This window comes from Hemitrygon akajei, chromosome 8, assembly GCF_048418815.1.
Source record: "Hemitrygon akajei chromosome 8, sHemAka1.3, whole genome shotgun sequence".
Taxonomy (NCBI): Eukaryota; Metazoa; Chordata; class Chondrichthyes; order Myliobatiformes; family Dasyatidae; genus Hemitrygon; species Hemitrygon akajei.
The window spans coordinates 169,757,236-169,776,473 of NC_133131.1; the positions used below are offsets into that span (position 1 = coordinate 169,757,236).

At 44.9% G+C, this 19,238-nt stretch overlaps 1 protein-coding gene across 5 annotated transcripts in view; it reads left to right on the forward strand.

Annotated features, from left to right (window-relative positions):
• Nucleotides 1-19,238, forward strand: part of plcd1a (phospholipase C, delta 1a) — a 150,881-nt gene that overhangs the window by 103,723 nt on the left and 27,920 nt on the right. For 3 of the 5 annotated variants that reach the window (XM_073055050.1, XM_073055049.1, XM_073055051.1), the window contains exons 3-5: nucleotides 5,153-5,381; nucleotides 14,077-14,206; nucleotides 18,910-19,138. In XM_073055050.1, coding sequence (XP_072911151.1) covers nucleotides 5,153-5,381; nucleotides 14,077-14,206; nucleotides 18,910-19,138 — 588 coding nt within the window. Of the gene's footprint in view, nucleotides 1-5,152; nucleotides 5,382-5,414; nucleotides 5,658-8,205; nucleotides 8,433-14,076; nucleotides 14,207-18,909; nucleotides 19,139-19,238 lie in introns of those variants that run through there. The other 2 variants (XM_073055053.1, XM_073055052.1) reach the window with 2 other exon arrangements.

The following is a 19,238-nucleotide window of genomic DNA, read 5'->3' on the forward strand; positions in this document are numbered from 1 at the left end:
TGAGGCCTTCCTGATGATGGACTGAGGTGTATAGGGACTGGACATCCATAGTGAAAATAAGATGATGGGGACCAGGGAACTTGAGATCATTGAAAAGATCTAGAGTGTGTGAAGTGTGATAGGGTTCCTCTTGTCCTCACCTACCACCCCACCAGCCTCCATGTCCAGCATATATTTCCCCACAACTTCCACCATCTCCAGCGGGGTCCCACCACCAAGCACATCTTTCCCTCTCCCCCCCACCCCCCCCCCCCACTCTCTACAGAAATCGCTCCTTATGCGACTCCCTTGTCCATTTGTTGCTCACCACTGATCTCCCCCCTGGCACTTATCCTTACTAGCGGACCAACTGCTACACCTCCTCCCTCACTACCATTCAGGGCCGCAAACAGTCCTTCCAGGTGAGGTGACACTTCACCTGTGAGTCTGTTGGGGTCATATATTGTGTCTGGTGCTCCCGGTGTGGCCTCATATATGGGTGAGACAAGCGTAGATTGGGAGACCGCTTCACCTAGCACCTATGTTCCGTCCGCCAGAAAAAGTGCAATTTCCCAGTGGCCACCCATTTTAATTCCACTTCCCATTCCTATTCTGATATGTCTATCCACGGTCTCCTCTACTGTCACAATGAGGCCACACTCATGTTGGAGGAACAACACCTTTTATTCCGTCTGGGTGGCCTCCAACTTAATGGCATGAACACCGATTTCTCGAACTTCAAGTAATGGCCTTTCCCCCTCTTCTTTACCATTCCCCATCCCCTTTTCCCTCTCTCACCTTATCTCCTTGCCTGACCATCTCTGGTGTTTCTTCTCTCCCCCTCCCCATCCCTTTTCTTTCTTCCAGGGCCTTCTGTCCATTCCTATTAGATTCCCTTTTCTCCAGCCCTGTATCTCTTTCACCAATCAGCTTCCCAGCTCTTCACTTCACACCTCCCTTCCCAATTTCACCTATCACTTTGTGATTCTCCCTTCCTTCCCCCCACCTTTTAACTCTACTCTTCATCTTTTTTTCTCCAGTCCTGCTGAAGGGTCTCGGCCCAAAACTTCAACTGTACTGTTTTCCATAGATGCTGCTTGGCCTGTTGAGTTTCTCCAGCGTTTTGACTGTGTTGTTTATATACAGAGACTGATTGTGTGTCCATAAAGTGACACTGAGTACAGGAGTGTCTGCACATAAGGTGACTCTGACAGGAAATGAAGAAATAGTGGTGGTTGGGGGTGTGGAGGGGTGGATTAGTGGGTGGAGGTGTTGATCAGCCATACTGCTTGGGGAAAGTAACTTCTTTTGAGTGGTGGTCCTGGAGTGAATGTTATGTAGCCGTTTCCTTGATGGGAGTGGGGCAAACAGTCCATGATCAGCGTGGGTGGAATCCTTTATGATGTTACTGGCCCTTTCTGTATGTACGTCCTCAATGGCAGGTAGGCTGGTGCCGGTGATGTGTTGGCCAGTCTCGACTACCTGCCAGCCTTCCCCTCTGCTGCAGTGCAGTTTCCGTACAATATAGTGATGCAACTTGTTAGGCTGCTCTTTTATGGCATCTGTGGAGTGACATGAGTATGGATGTGCAGAGTCCAGCTCTCTTCAGCCTCCTCAGAAAGAAGAAGCATTGGTGACGTTTCCTGATTGTGCAGAATGTGTTCTGGAAGCATGGGAGGTTGTGTGAGATGTGCACTCAGGAGTCTGAAACTGCTCAGTTTCCGCTGATGTAAAGCAGCATGTGAATGGTTCCAGTTCTTTGAAGTCGATAACCTTCTCCTGTTTGTAATACAGAAAATATATGTAATGCCCTGGTTCATATTTTACTGTTATGCTGTCTGTATTTCATTTTGGGCAGTTCTGTAAGAGCAGCCTATTTAGGTTATTGATGAAGATAAGAGATGAGGAGAAATGTCTGCCATCCAATTAGGATGGTCGGATTAAGGGAAGGTTTCTCTGGTGATGGACTCTAAAGTTGGGCTTGGGGTTTTTGTTCTGCGAGAGATGAAGAGAGAAGTCACTGAGGAGAACCAGTCGTAGCATACGATCCGGTGGGAGACCCGTTTGTTCGAGATGGATTGCGAGCAACATTCGGAAGGTGGTGTGGGCATTGACAGTAACCGAGGGCCCAGTGTGTGAGTGACAGAGAAGTTCAAGATGAGCTCCAACTTGTGTACTTTTGACTGTTTAATTAGAATGGGCCTTTTTATTTTTGTTATTCTTTAGTAACCCTTTAGTTAAGATTCATAAATATAATTCCTTTAATCATAGGCAGTGTGCTGTCTTATTTCGTGGCACTAATTTGTACCAGGGTAGCAAATTATACAGCATCCACACAAACTGAGGTTTGGGGTGGGATCGAGCTGTCTCGATCTCATGAGTTTGGCGGGACTTGAGAGAGTCTTTCCTAGACTTACTCAGCCAAAGAAACCAGGGTGTTCCATATACAACAATGAACAATATGGCACAGTGTAGGCTCTTCAGCCCACAATGTGTCAATCTTTTAAACTACTCTTAAAATCAATCTAACTCCTCTGTCCTACATAGTCCTCCATTTTCCTATCATTTATGTACCTATCTAAGAGTTTCTTAAGTATCCCTAATGTATCTGTTTCTACCACCACTTCTGGCAGGGCGTTCCACACACCCACCATTCTCTGTGTAAAGAACCTACCTCTGACATCTCGCCTATACATTCCTCCAGTCACCTCACAATTATGCCCCTTAGCCATTTCTACCATGGGAAAAAGTCTCTGTCTGTCCACTCTATCTATCCCTCTAATCATCTTGTACACCTCTATCAGAAGTCCTCTCCTTCACTCCAAAGAGAAAAACCCTAACTCGCTCAACCTATCCTCATAAGACATGCACTCCAATCCAGATAATACCCCCTGGTAGATCTCTGCACATTCTCTAAAGCTTCCACATCCTTCCTATGATGAGGAGATCAGTACTGTGTCAGTGGGATTGAAGCTGTCCTTGAGCCTGGCGGTGTGTATTTTCAAGCTTTTTTATCTTGATAGGAGAGTGGAGAAGTGTGCATGTATGGAGTGAGAGGGGTCCTTGATTATACTGTATGTTTTGATATACATGTAATAAATAAATCTGAATCTGCAGCTCCTGATGGGACTCTTTATTCCTCATCATGGATGCTGCCTGACCTGCTGAGTCCGTAGCAGTTAGCACAATGCTACTACAGCTTGGGGTGTCAGATTTTGAAGTTCAATTCCAATTCCATCTATAATGAGTTTGTACATTCTCCCTGTGAACCGTGTGGGATGCTCCATTTCCTCCCACATTCCAAAGATGTAGAAGTCATCTCTCTGACACAGTGGTGTCAAGAAAACAACCTCTCCCTCAATGTCACAAAAACAAAGGAGCTGTTTTGGATTACAGGAGGAATGGAGACAGGCTCACCCCCATTGACATCAATGGATCTGGAGTTGAGAGGGTAAACAGCTTCAAGTTCCTCGGCATCCACATTACCGAGGACCTCACCTGGTCTGTACACACCAGCTGTGTGGTGAAAAAGGCATAACAGTGCCTCTTTCACCTCAGACGGTTGAGGAAATTTGGTATGGACCCCCAAATCCTAAGAACTTTCTACAGGGGCACAATTGAGAGCATCTGGCTACATCACTGCCTGCCTGCCTGGTATGGGAACTGTACCTCCCTCAGTTGCAGGACTCTGCAGAGAATGGTGCGGACAGCCCAGCACATCTATAGATGTGAACCTCCCATGATTCAGGACATTTACATGGACAGATGTGTAGAAAGGGCCCATAGGATCTTTGGGGATCCAAGTCATCCCAACCATAATCTATTCCAGCTGCTACCATCCGGGAAGGAGTACCGCAGCATAAAAGCCAGGACCAACAGATTCTGGGACAACTTCTTCCACCAGACCATCCCACTGATGAACTCACACTGATTTCAGTGGATTCTGTATTACATTGACTGTTCTATTTATTATAAATTACTATGATTGCACATAGCACCTTTGGATGGAGATGTAACGTAAAGATTTTTACTCCTCGTGTGTTAAGGATGTAAGAAATAAAGTCAATTCAATGATTGGTTATTGGTATGAGAATATATTGAGCGAACTCTGCCTTTTTCCAGGGATGAAGGGGTTAACCTATGAGGAGAGATTGAGTTGCCTGGGACTGTACTCTCTCGAGTTCAGAAGAATGAGAGGGGATCTTATAGAAACATAAAAATTTTTGAAAGGGATAGATAAGATAGAAGTAGGACAGTTGTTTCCATTGGTAGGTGAGACTAGAACTAGGGGACATTGCCTCAAGATTCAGAGGAGAAGATTTAGGACGGAGATGAGGAGAAACTGTTTTTCCCAGAGAGTGGTGAATCTGTGGAATTCTCTGCCCAGGGAAGCAGTTGAGGCTTCTTCACTAAATATATTTAGGAAACAGTTAGATAGGTTTTTACCTAGTAAGAGAATTAGGGTTATGGGAAAAGGCAGGTAGATGGAGCTGAGTTTACAGACAGATCAGCCATGATCTTATTGAAGGGCAGGGCAGGCTTGATGGGCCAGATGGCCTTCTCCTGCTCCTATTTCTTATGTTCTTATGTTTTTTCACTGGAGCGATGGAGGATGAGAGGTGACCTGATAGAGGTGTATAAGATGATGAGAGGCATTGATCGTGTGGATAGTCAGAGACCTTTTTCCAGGGCTGAAATGGCTAGCATGAGAGGGTACAGTTTTAAGGTGTTTGGAAGTAGGTACAGAGGTATTAGGGGTAAGTTTATTATGCAGAGAGTGGTGAGTGCGTGGAATGGGTTGCTGGCGACAGTGGAGGCAGATACGATAGGGTCTTTTAAGAGACTTCTGGACAGGTACATGGAGCTCAGAAAAATAGAGGGCTATGGGTAACCCTAGGTAATTTCGAAGGTAAGGACATGTTCGGCACAGCTTTGTGGGCTGAAGGACCTGTATTGTGTTGTAGGTTTTCTGTGTTTCTATGCAATCCACCAGTTAGGTGGGTTACTGGACAGTGCAGTTCATTGGACCAGAAGGACCTATTCCGTGGTGTAACTCTAAATAGATAAACGAACAATAAAAATTCTATGTGTGTTACTCTGCAGAAACTCTTGTGTTTGTGAACCTGAATATGAACCTCCTGTTCTGACTTTCTGCTGTTGTTTTACTCCCCAGTCTCAATTGATGACATCCAGGAGATAAGGCCGGGTCACCAGTCAGAGGGCATGCAGAGGTACGCCATGGAGATACCTACCGACCGCTGCTTCACCGTAACCTTTAAGGGCAGAAAGAAAAACCTAGACCTGGTGGCTACCGATGCCAAGGAGGCCAGGCACTGGATCGATGGCCTCATCAAAATCAAAAAGAGAGACTCCAGCATGAACAAGAGAGAGCGGCTGGACCAGTATCCTTCATGGAATGTGCTGGGGAGGGAGAGTGTGCCATGAAGGGAGGATGCCTCTTCAGCAATTGTCATTTCCAACAGTGGCCTCCAATTCCAGCCCACCCCTACCTCCTGGCTTCATCTGTCACTTTCTAGCTTATCCCCCTTCCCCTACCCTCATTCTGGCATCTTCCCCCTTCCTTTCTAGCCTTAATGCAGGGTCTCGACCCGAAATATTAACTGTTTTCTCATTTCCATAGATGCTGCCTGACCTGCTGAGTTCCTCCAGCATTTTGGGTATGTTTCTTAGTTTTCCAACTTTGACAGGATGTAGAGCTGGGCTGTGAATTGGCAGGTGAAGTGTGAAGTGATTCAGTTTGGAAGGCCACACCTGAGGGCAAAGTACAGGGTTAATGGTAGGATTCATAACAGTGGGTGGAACAGAGGAATCTTGGAGTCCATATCCATCGATCACTCAAAATTGGCACGCAAGTTGACAGGGCTATTCGGAAGGCATATGGTGTGTTGGCCTTCATTAGTAGGGGGATTGAATTAAAGAGTGAGGTAATGTTGCAGCTCTATAATGCTCTAGTTAGATCATGCTGGAATTATCCCACAGAATTGCAAGCTGTACCAGTTTTTCAAAACATCCTGTCTGTCACTGCAGTCGCTTCCCAAAACTTTGGTTGTCCATTCTCTCCAAAGACACTGCCTGATCCACTGAGGTTCTCCAGCAATTTGTTTCTCTCGTGCTCAAGATATCAGCATCTGCAGTCTCTTGTGTCTCTCTTCGCCCTCTAAGCCCTCCCCAAACAAACCACATTCCCAGAGGTGACAGAGTGATGTCAGGGTATTCAACCACAGGGTGGATAAGAAGGTGTAGGGTGTGTTGGCCTTCATCATTTGGGGAATTGAGTTCAAGACCCATGAGGTAAGGTTGCAGCTTTATAAACCTCTGGTTAGGTCACACTTGGAGTATTGTATTCAGTTCTGGTCACCTTATAGGAAGGACATGGAAGCTTTAGAGAGGGTGTACCAGGATGCTGCCTGGATTAGAGTTTCAAGATCAATATTCAAGATTGTTTAGTGTCATTTCCAGTACATAAGTGTAATGAAGAATGAAATTGTTGTTACTCAGTACCAAATGAAGCACAAAAACACACGAAAGATAACACAATAATAATAATAAAATGCAATAAATATAAATATATAAGTTACATACATAGATTGATTGTATGTCCATAAGGAGTGTCTGTTCATAAGGTGACTGACAAGAATTGATTAAGTAGTGGTGGTTGGGGGTGTGGAGGGGTGGGTTAGTGGGTGAAGGTGTTGATCAACCTTACTGCTTGGGGAAAGTAACTGTTTTTGAGTCTGGTGATCCTGACGTGGATGCTACATAGCCTCCTCCCTGATGGGAGTGGGACAGTCCATGAGCAGGGTGGGTGGGATCCGGCAACTTTCTGTATAATATGTCCTTAATGGCAGATAGGCTGATGCTGGTAATGTGATGGGCAGTTTTGACAACCAATTGTAGAGCCTTCCTGTCCACTGCAGTACAGTTTCTGTACCAAGCAGTGATGCGTCATGATAGGATGTTCTCTACTGTGCATCTCTAGAATGATGTGCATAGTCCAGCTCTCTTCAGCCTTCTCAGAAAGTAGAGGCATGTGTGAGCTTTCCTGGTTGTGTAGGATGTGTCCTGGGACCATGAGAACTTGTGTGAGATTTGCACTCCCGGGAGTTTGAAACTGCTCATAGTTTCCACTGCTGTGCCGCCGATGTAAAGAAGGGTATAAAAAAGAGTTCTCCTGAAGTTAATAATAATTTTCTTTGCCTTGTTGATATTGAGGAAGAGGTTATTTGCTTGGCAACAGGCCTCGAGCTTTTCCACATCCTCTCTGTAGGCTTTCTCATTGTTGTTGGTGATAAGCCACACCACTATCGTGTCATTAGCGAACAGTGTGATTGCTCTGTCATAGAGTGATTCTGTCAGTAAGCATATTGGTGAGAACATGTCTTATGAGGAAAGGTTGAGTGAGTAATGGCTTTTCTCTTTCGAGGGAAGAAGAATGATGGGACTTGATAGAGGTGTACAAAATGATAAGATTGGACAGCCAGAGACTGTTCATGGGAAAAATAGTTAATACAAAAGGGCATAACTTTAAAGTGTCTGGACAGATTATAGTGGGGGGATGATAGAGGTAGATTTTTAACAGACACAGGGTGGGTGTATGGAACGAGCTGCCATGAGTGGTGGAGGCAGCTTTGGACATTTATGAGGCTCTTCGATAGGCACATGAATAGAAGAAAAATGGCAGCTATGTGGGCGAGAGTGTTTAGATTCAGCTTAGAATAGGTTAAAGGGTTGACATAATGTTGTGTTGTACTGTTCTATGTTTTATGATTAACTAGGTGTGTCAAAGAAGGGAGGAGTTAGGCGGAGGGACAGAATTCCTTGCCAATAAAGTCACAGCTAGCCACAATGGAGGGCAGTCTCATGATCATTATCAGAGACCCAGAGCACAGAATTCAACAGAACAGGAACGAGCCCTTCGGCCCACAAAGTCGCGTTGCAAACACGGAGCCAAATTAACCTAAATCTCTTTGTGGTCCTCATCCCTCCACTTCCAGCATATTCATAAGGGGGTGCTGATAGGAGAGATTAGGGGAACCAACCAGGCGTCAGTGTGGCTGACACAAGGGTGGGACGAGGGGAGTCAGGCAATGCAACAACTGATTTAAACACAGAAAGATCCCAAAAATAGCAATAGCAATGTAATGATGGCCAGGTGACCTAGTTTTGTAACGCTGACATCATCTCTGTCATTAAAGGAATGTATTTTGGCTGGGGTGGCAGTACAACCTCCCTTTTAATGAAGTGTTGGTGTTTTGATGTCTCATCAGAGAGTAGCTGCCTACAGCTGCATAGAGTCTGTGCTAAGGAGTGACGGTCTAGGTGATTCTCTTTCACCTCCCTCGCACTGGGTCAGAGGCCTCCGTTGGTCAGAGTCAACCATGGATGTTGCATCCCAGTTAGGGTTGACAGCCAGCCCAGCGGAAGTGACTGATGTAAGAGGACATAATTTCAAGATGATTGGAGGAAAATACTGTTCTGTGTTCTGTAGACTGCATTTTGTTATTGCTTCTACTACCTCAGTGTATTTGTGATCGGTTTGGATAGCATGTAAATCAGTTTTTCACTGTACCTTTGTACCATAAGAGATAGGAACAGAGTTAGGTCATCGTCCCATTGAGTCTGCCCCGCCATCCTATCATTCCTAATTTATTTTCACCTCAACCCCATTCTCCTGCCATCTCTCTGTAACTTTTGATGCCCTGACTAATCAGGAAGCCATCAACCTCTGCTTTAACTATACCAATAACTTGGGCTCCAAAGCCATCTGTTGCAATAAATTTCCACAGAGTCACCACCCTCTAGCTAAAGAAATTCCTCCTCATCTCTGTTCCAAAGGAATGTCCTTCTATTCTGATGTTGTGCCCCTAGTATATGTGACAATAAAAAACCAGTTTACTCACAATCCTCTAACACAAGTTCAAGTGTTTTTCATTGGCTGTGTCATAGCAGACAGTCAAGTTGAGCTATTGGTACCTGATGAGGCTGGGCCAAGATCCCTGCCTCCTGTTCCCATGGTAATCAAGGCACTGGAGTATCTCCTCCCTCCGCACCTTGTAGAGAAGCATCAGGTTTCAGGGTCTCACTGTGCCCCTGCTCCAGACAACAGCCATAGGAGAAAAACTGGGAAAGGCTCTGTGCAGAAGTTTGCAGGGTGAGGTTGCAGTGTCATAAGAAAGTGGGAAATAAGAGCAGGAGTAGGCCATCTGGCCCATCAGGGCTGCTCCACCATTCAGATGATGGCTGATCTGATATGACTCATCTCTACCTACCTGCCTTTCCCCCATAACCTTTAATTCCCTTACTTTGCAAAATTATATTCAACCTTGTCTTAAATATATTTACTGAGGTAGCCTTCACTGCTTCATTAGTCAGAGAATTCCACAGATTCACCACTCTTTGGGAAAAGCAGTTCCTTCTCATCTCTGTCCTAAATTTACTCTCCCGAATCTTGAAGCTGTGGCCTTTAATTCTAGTTTCACCTACAACTGGAACAACTTTCTTACCTCTATCTTATCTATCCCTTTCATAATATTTTAGGTTTCTATAAGATCTCCTGTCATCCTTTTGAATTCTAGCCAGTATTGTTCCAGGTAACTCAATCTCTCCTCATAGTCTAACCCCCTCTTCTCTGGAATCAACCTGGTGAACCTCCTCTGCACCGCCTCCAAAGTCAGTGTATCCTTCCTCAAATACGGAGAACGAAATGCACGCAGCACTCCAGATACGGCCTCACCAGTACCCTGTACAGTAGCAGCATAACCTCCCTGCTCTTAAATTCAATCCCTCTAGCAACGAAGGCCAACATTCCATTTACCTTCTTGATCGCCTGCTGCACCTGGAAACCAACGTTTTGCGATTCATGCTCAAGCTCTCCCAAGACCCTCTGCACAGCAGCATTATTTACCATTTAAACAATAATCTGATCTTCCATTTCTCTTTCCAAAGTTGATGACCTTACATCTGCCAGACCCTTGCCCACTCACTTAACCTATCTGTATCTCTGTGCAGACTCTCCATATCCTCTGCACAATTTGCTTTTCACTCAATTTAGTGTCGTCAGCAAACTCAGATAAATCACACTCAGTTCCCTCTTACAGTTCGTTAATGTATATCATGAACAGTTGCGGGCCCAGCACCGACCCCTGTGGCACACCACTCACCACTGATTCTTAATCAAAGAAACACCCATACATCCTACCTCTCTGCTTTCTATTGGTTAACCAATTCTCTAACTATACTAATATGTCAACCCCAACTCTATCCCATTATAACAACACACACAAAATGCTGGTGGAACACAGCAGGCTAGGCAGCATCTATAGGGAGAAGCGCTGTCGACGTTTCGGGCCAAGACGTCGACAGCGCTTCTCCCTATAGATGCTGCCTAGCCTGCTGTGTTCCACTAGCATTTTGTGTGTGTTGTTTGAATTTCCAGCATCTGCAGATTTCCTCGTGTTTGCTCTATCCCATTATGTCTTTTATGTGGCACCTTATCAAACGCCTTCTGGAAATCCAAACAAATGGTGTTTCGTTACCATTTCGCTGCAGTCTTCCCCTTGACTGTAAAGTTTTAGATCCACTGCATGCCACCATGATACAACTTGCCAGAATCTTCTACATCCTTCCTATAATGGGACGACCAGAACTGAACATTATACTCCACATGTGGTTGAACCAGAGTTTTATAGAGCTGCAACATTACCTCGCGGCTCTTGAACTCCAATCTCCCGACTAATAATGGCCAAGCTATCATATACCTTCTTAACTATCCTATCAACTTGCATAGGTTTCTATTCATGTCCCTCTGTCCCATTGACGCTCTTTGACCAAGTCTCTTGATACTGTTAATGCAATGATTTAAACATAGAACGTAGAATAGTACAGCACAGTACAGGCTCTTCGGCCCACAATGTCGTGTGGACCCTTAAACACTGCCTCCCGTATAACCCCCCACCTTAAATTCCTCCACATACCTGTCTACTAGTCTCTTAAATTTCACTAGTGTATCTGCTTCCACCACTGACTCAGGCAGTGCATTCCACGCACCAACCACTCTCTGAGTAAAAAAAACCTTCCTCTAATATCCACCTTGAACTTCCCACCCCTTACCTTAAAGCCATGTCCTCTTGTATTGAGCAATGGTGCCCTGGGGAAGAGGCACTGGCGGTCCACTCTGTCTCTTCCTCTTAATATCTTGTACACCTCTATCATGTCTCCTCTCATCCTCCTTCTCTCCAAAGAGTAAAGCCCTAGCTCCCTTAATCTCTGATCATAATCCATACTCTCTAAACCAGGCAGCATCCTGGTAAATCTCCTCTGTACCCTTTCCAATGCTTCCACATCCTTCCTATAGTGAGGTGACCAGAACTGGACACAGTACTCCAAGTGTGGCCTAACCAGACTTTTATAGATCTGCATCATTACCTCGTAACTCTTAAACTCTATCCCTCAACTTATGAAAGCTAACACCATAAGCTTTCTTAACTACCCTATTTACCTATGAGGCAACTTTCAGGGATCTGTGGACATGTACCCCCAGATCTCTCTGCTCCTCCACACTTCCAAGTATCCTGCCATTTACTTTGTACTCTGCCTTGGAGTTTGTCCTTCCAAAGTGTACCACCTCACACTTCTCTGGGTTGAACTCCATCTGCCACTTCTCAGCCCACTTCTGCATCCTGTCAATGTCTCTCTGCAATCTTTGACAATCCTCTACACTATCCACAACACCACCAACCTTTGTGTTGTCTGCAAACTCACCAACCCCCCCTTTTACCCCCACATCCAGGTCGTTAATAAAAATCATGAAAAGTAGAGGTCCCAGAACCAATCCTTGTGGGATACCACTAGTCACAACCCTCCAATCCGAATGTACTCCTTCCACCATGACCCTCTGCTTTCTGCAGGCAAGCTAATTCTGAATCCACCTGGCCATACTTCCCTGGATCCCATGCCTTCTGACTTTCTGAATAAGCCTACCGTGTGGAACACATTACATTTACCACGGCAATGTAATCCAGTAATCCTTTGTCCAACCGATGGTTCAGTATGTGGTTCTCCAGATGACATTTTCTGCACTCCCCTTCCACTCACCAGGGTCTCCTGCTTCCCAACTCCTTTCCATTCAACTTCCCCTCAAACCACACACCATTCTGACTTGGAAATCTGTCATTGTGTTAAAATTCTGGAGATCCCTCCCTAATAGCACTGTGGGTGAACCCCCACCTCAAGGACTACAATAGTTCAAGGAGACAGTTCATGCCACCTTCATAAACCTGCTATACAAAAATCTATCTAATTGTGTCTTAAATACAGTGTATATTAAATGATGTAGCCTCTACTGCTTCCCTATTCCACACTGGGAAAAGCAATTTCTCCTCATCTCCATCCTAAATCTATTCTCCTGAATCTTGATGTTATGCCTCCTAGTTCTAGTCTCACTCACCAGTGGAAACAACTTTCCTGCCTCGTATTTACCCCTTTCATAATTCTATATCTTTCTAAAAGATAGCCTCTCATTCTTCTGAATTCCAGAGAGTATAGCTCATGCAACTCAATTTTTCCTCATAGGCTAACACCCTCATCTCTACAATTAACTTGGTGCACTTTCTCTGCACCATTTCCAGAGTCAGTATGTCTTTCTTCAAGAATTCCATGCACACCGGTTGTGTGCATGCTGCTGATTTAGTCTTGTGTTTAATCATGCCATCACTGTGCAAGGCTTTGAAAATAATTCAGAGAACTGAGTGCATTTTGCTGATTTCTCTGGAAGATTTGTGGTCAAATGGGAATTCAATAATGGCTGTCTCAATAATGGTGCCCCCTGCTACTGAAAGTGTGCAGTGCTAGTCCAATCCTTAGAACAAAGAGCATACACTCAGTGACCACTTTATTAAATACATCTGTGCATCCGCTCAGTAATGCAAGTATCTAATTAGCTAATCATGTAACAGCAACTTAATGCATAAACGCATGCAGATGTGGTCAAGAGATTGAGTTGTTGTTCAAACAAAATTTCAGAATGGGGAAGAACTGTGGTCGGAGTGGCTTTGACCTTGGAGTGATTGTTGGTGCCAGGTGGGGCAGTTTGAAGCTAATTAATCTAAATCCCTTCTGCCTATACAGAATCCATATCCCTGAATTCTCCACATAGAACATAGTACAGGTCAGAACAGTACTGGCACTTTGATCCACAATGTTGTGCTGACATTTTAATCTATTCCAAGATTAATCTAACCCTTCCTTCCTACATAGTCCTCTGTTTTTCTATCATCCATTTGCCTATCTAAGTCTCTTAAATGTTCCTAATGTATCTGCTGTACCACCACTCCTGGCAATGTGTTCCATACACCCACCACTCTATTCACCTTGGATATCTCCCCTATACTTTTCTGCAGTCAGCTTAAAATTAAGTCCTGTCATATTAGCTATTTCCGCAATGGGACAAAGGAGCTGGCTGTCTACTCTGTGCTTCTTTTTGACTTCTACACCTATTAAGTCACCTCATATGTAATTACAAACATGAGATTCAGCAGACACCGGAAATCTTGAGCAACAGCATTGGGGGAACTCATCAAGTCAGTCAGCAGCTATGGGTGTTTAGTGTGCATTGCTGATGAGTGTTCATATGTTTTACAGCCTCTCTTCAGGCCCTTTTTCACACCTTTGTAAATGTCCTGAATAGTGTGAAGTTCACATCTACAGATGCGCTGGGCTGTCCACACCACTCTGCAGAGTTTTGCGATTAAGGGAAGTACAGTTCCCATACCAGGCAGTGATGCAGTCGTGCCCTTATAGAAAGTTCTTAGAATTTGGTGACCATAAACTTCTGTATGATTTTGGGGTGGGAGGTTCTGCACCCCATTGTTTTGGTTGGGATGGGGCTGCAACCTAATGTTTGGGCTGGGATGGGTGGTTCCCCACTGTTTGGTGAGGAATGGGACTATATCCCACTGTTTTGGTTGGGATGGGACTGTACCCCTATTGTTTGGGCTGGGATGAGATGGTTCCCCACTGTTTAGGGTGCGATGGGACTGTACTCCTCTGTTTGGGTTGTTTCCTTGCATCGCTCTGCAGATGGTTCCAACTTTATCTACAAAAAGCCGATATTGACAAGGACAACAAAATGACCCTTGAAGAAGTGAAGCAGTTCTTGCACCTGATGAATATAGAAGTGGACAGTATGCATGCAAAGGACCTGTTCAGGGTAGAGTACTGTATCTTATAGTTCAGCTTTATCTGTCACATGTACATCGAAACAGCAAAACATACAGTGAAATCTGTCATTTGCGTCAATGACTAACACTGTCCAAAGAATGTGCTAGGGGCAGCTCACAAGTGTCACCAAGCTTCCAGCACCAAATTAGCACGCCCACAACTTACTAACCCAAACATGCACATTTTTGGAACGTGAGAGGGAAGGTAGAGCAGTCAGAGGAAACCCACACAGTCACAGGGAGTCCTTACAGATAGTGGCAGGACCCAAACCCTGAACTACACTCCCGTGTCGCAACATCTCCCCTGGTAATTGGATGTTCCTGGGCTGTCAGATTTTTTCACTAACACCCAGCAACAGGCATTAATAATGTCATTTAGCTGGAAAGGGTACAGACAAGAGGTTACTGGAACTGGAGGACTTGAAACTTAGATAGGCTAGAACTATTTTTCTGGAACACCTGAGGCTAAGGGGTGATTTCTCAAGGTTCTGGTAAGTTTCCCCCCTCCCTCCTCTCTCTTTCTCCAATCCCCATTCTGGTTCACCTCTCACCCTCTTCTCTCTCACCTGCTTTCCTTCCTTCTGTGAGCCACTCTCCCTCCTGTCAGATTCCTCCTTCTTCAGCCCTTTACCTCTTCCACCTATCATCTCCCAGCTTCTCACTTCATCCCCCTCCGCATCCATCTATCTTCCCCCTCACCCGCTCTCACCTATCACCTGCCAATCTATCTCCTTTACCAGAGCATTGGAGGGGGATAGGAACAGACAAGTTAGGGAAACGTTTAATTGGAGTAAGGGGAACCATGAGGATATCAGGCAGGAAATTGGAAGCATAAATTGGGTGAGTAGGTTTGCGGATGACACGAAGATTGGAGGAGTTGTGGATGCAGGCTACAGAGTTGGGCAGAAAATTGGCAGATGGAGTTCAATCCGGACAAGTGTGAGGTGGTGCATTTTGGAAGGACAAACCAGAAGACTGAGTACAGGATTAATGGTCAGTTACTTAGAGTGTGGATGAACAAAAGGACCTTGGGGTTCAAATCCCTACATCCCGTAAGGTCGCTACACAGGTTGATAGGGTAGTTAAGAAGGCCTATGGGATGCTAGGCTTCATTAATGGGGATTGAGTTCAATAGTAGAGAGGTCATGTTGCAACTCTACAAATCTCTGGGGAGACCGCACTTAGAGTATTGTGTTCAATTCTGGTCACCTCATTATAGGAAGGATGTGGAAGCTATGGAGAGGGTGCAGAGGAGATTTACCAGGATGTTGCCTGGATTGGAGAACAAGTCATATGAAGCAAGGTTAGCAGAGCTGGGACTTTTCTTTTTGGAGCATAGAAGAATGAGAGGGGACTTGATAGAGGTCTACAAGATTATGAGAGGCATAGATAGGGTGGATAGTCAGTACCTGTTTTTCAGGGCACCAATAGCAAACACCAGAAGGCATATGTACAAAATTAAGAGAGGGAAGTTTAGGGGAGACATCAGGGGTAAGTTTTTTACACAGAGGGTTGTGAGTGCCTGGAATGACTTGCCAGGGATGGTGGTGGAGGCTAAAACATTAGGGGTATTTAAGAGCCTCTTGGACAGGCACATGGATGAAAGAAAAATGGAGGGTTATGGTGTAGTGTGGGTTTAGTACTTTTTTTATGGATTATTTGGGTAGGCACAACATGGAGGGCTGAAGGGCCTGTACTGAGCTGTAGTGTTCTATGGTTCAGTGGAAACAGAGGTTCTCAGGGAAACGTACCGAAGAAATGTGGCAAATGTTAAGAGGATATTTGCATCGGGTTCTGAGTAGGTACATTCCAATGAGACATGTAAAGGATGGTAGCGTACAAGATCCGCGGTGTACAAAGGCTGTTGTAAATCTAGTCAAGAAGAAAAGAAGAACTTACAAAAGGTTCAAGAAACTAGGTAATGATATGAATCTAGAAGAGTATAAGGCTAGCAGGTAGGAGTTTAAGAATGAAATTAGGAGAGCCAGAAGAAGCCATGAGAAGGCTTTGGCGGACAGGATTAAGGAAACCCCAAGGCATTCTACAAGTACGTGAAGAACAAGAAGATAAAACATGAGAGGATAGGACCAATCAAGTGTGACAGTGGAAAAGTCTGTATGAAATAGCAGAGTTACTTAATGAATACTTTGCTTCAGTATTCACTACGGAAAAAGATCTTGGTGATTGCAGGGATGACTTACAGTGGACTGAAAAGCTTGAGAATGTAGATATTAAGAAAGAGAATGTGCTTTAGCTTTTGGAAAGCATCAGGTTGGGTAAGTCACCTGGACCAGACGAGATGTACCCCAGGCTACTGTGGGAGGCGAGGGAGGAGATTGCTGAGCCTCTGGTGATGATCTTTGCATCATCAATGAGGATGGTAGAGTTACTGGAGCATTGGAGGGTTGCGGATGTTGTTCCCTTATTCAAGAAAGGGAGTAGGGAAAGTCCAGGATTATATAGACGAGTGAGTCTTACTTCAGTGGTTGGTAAGTTGATGGAGAAGATCCTGAGAGGCAGGATTTATGAACATTTGGAGAGGCATAATATGATTAGGAATAGTCAGCATGGCTTTGTGAAAGCCAAGTCGTGCCTTACGAGTTGAGTTTTTTGACGATGTGACTAAGCACATTGATGAAGGTAGAGCAGTAGATGTAGTGTATATGGATTTCAGCAAGGCATTTGATAAGGTACCCCATGCAAGGCTTATTGAGAAAGTAAGGAGGCATGGGATCCAAGGGGACATTGCTTTGTGGATCCAGAACTGGCTTGCCCTCAGAAGGCAAAGAGTGGTTGTAGACGGGTCATATTCTGCATGGAGGCTGGTGACCAGTGGTGTGCCTCAGAGATCTGTTCTGGGACCCCTACTCTTTGTGATTTTTATAAATGACCTGGATGAGGAAGTGGAGGGATGCATTAGTAAATTTGCTGATGACACAAAGGTTGGAGGTGTTGTGGATAGTGTGGAGGACTGTCAGAGGTTACAGCGGGACTTTGATAGGATGCAACACTGGGCTGAGAAGTGGCAGATGGAGTTCAACCCAGATAAGTGTGAGGTGGTTCATTTTGGTAGGTCAAATATGGCAGAATATAGTATTAATTGTAAGACTCTTGGCAGTGTGGAGGATCAGAGGGATCTTGGGGTCTGAGTCCATCGGACACTCAAAGCTGCTGTGCAGGTTGACTCTGTGGTTAAGAAGGCATACGGTGCATTGGCCTTCATCAATCGTGGGATTGAGTTTTAAGAACTGAGAGGTAATATTGCATCTATATAGGACCTTGGTCAGACCCCACTTGGAGTACTGTGCTCAGTTCTGGTCGCTTCACTATAGGAAGAACATGGAAACCATAGAAAGAGTGCAAAGGAGATTTACAAAGATGTTGCCTGGATTGGGGAGAATGCCTTATGAGAATAGGTTGAGTGAACTTGGCCTTTTCTCCTTGGAGCGATGGAGGATGAGAGGTGACTCGATAGAGGTGTACAAGATGATGAGAGGCATTGATTGTGTAGATAGTCAGAGGCTTTTTCCCAGGACTGAAGTGGCTAGCACGAGAGGGCATAGTTTTAAGGTGCTTGGAAGTAGGTACAGTGGAGATGGCAGGGTAAGTTTTTTAGGCAGAGAGTGGTGAGTGCGTGGAATGGGCTGCCAACGACTGTGGTGGAGGCAGAAACGATAGGGTCTTATAAAAGACTCCTGGATGGATATATGGAGCTTAGAAAAATAGAGGACTACGGGTAAAGCCTAGGTAGTTCTAGGGTAGGGACATGTTTGGCACAGCTTTGTGGGCCGAAGGGCCTGTATTGTGCTGTAGGTTTTCTATGTACTCCCCTCCCCCCACCTTCCTATTCTAGAGTCTGTCCCCTTCTTTTCCAGTCCTGGTGAAGGGTCTCAGCCCAATATGCCGACAGTAGATGCTGCCTGACCTCCTGCATTCTTCCAGCACTTTGTGTGTGTTGCTCCACTGATCATAAGTCTATAAAACATTTAGAGCAGAATTAGAGCATTCGGCCCATCAAGTGTGCTTCACTATTCCATCATGTCTGATTTATTATCCCTCTCAACCCCATTCTCCTGCTTTATCCTCATAACCTTTGACACCCTGTCTAATCAAGAGCCTATCAACCCCTACTTTAAATGTACCCAATGTCTTAGCCACCACAGCCATCTGTGGCAATAAATGATCGTCCTTGTCTTCTGAGTTTGTGCCCTCTGGTCCTAGACTCCCTCATTATGGGAAACATCCTCTCCACACCCACTCTATCTCGGCCTTTCTATATTTGATATGTTTCAATAAGATTGCCCCCCCATTCTTTTCTGCTTTTTTTCCTTTCGTAACTATGCGTATTATGTGCTGTGTGCTGTTGGTGCTGTGTTTTGCAATTTGGCCCCAGAAAAACACTGTGGTTATAGTCATGTGTGGTTAAATGACAATTAAACTTGAACTTTTTCTAAACTCCAGCGAGTACAGGTCCAGAGCCATCAAATGCTCCTTAGGCATTAACCCTTTCATTCTTGACATCATTCTCATGAACTTCCTCTGAACCCTCTTCAATGTCAGCACATCCTTTATCAGGGGTCAAACCTGTAGTGAATTGTTTGCTATTAAATAAAACCAGCACAAATTCACTAGCTGTACAATTTCTTACGTTCCTTCCTTGTAACTATCTTTGACCTCTCCTCCCATCCCTTAGAAATGCGACAAATCGAATGACGGAACAATCCATGGCAAGGAGATCGAAGAGTTTTACAAACTGCTGACTGAACGTGAGGAGATTACCACCATCTTTGAGGCCTACAGTAACAAGGAGAAGCTAATGAGTGTTGAGAAGCTGACAGAGTTCCTGAGGAAGGAGCAAAGAGAGAATGTGACCCAGGAGTATGCAGCAAAGATCATCAAGACTTTTGAAGTGAATGAAGCAGGTAAGCTACACCTTAGAGTGGGGATGTTTTAGGTGCCTCCTCTACCTAATAGCATGGTAACTGAGTGTATGTTCATGGGCTTCTGCTGCTGGAGCCCATC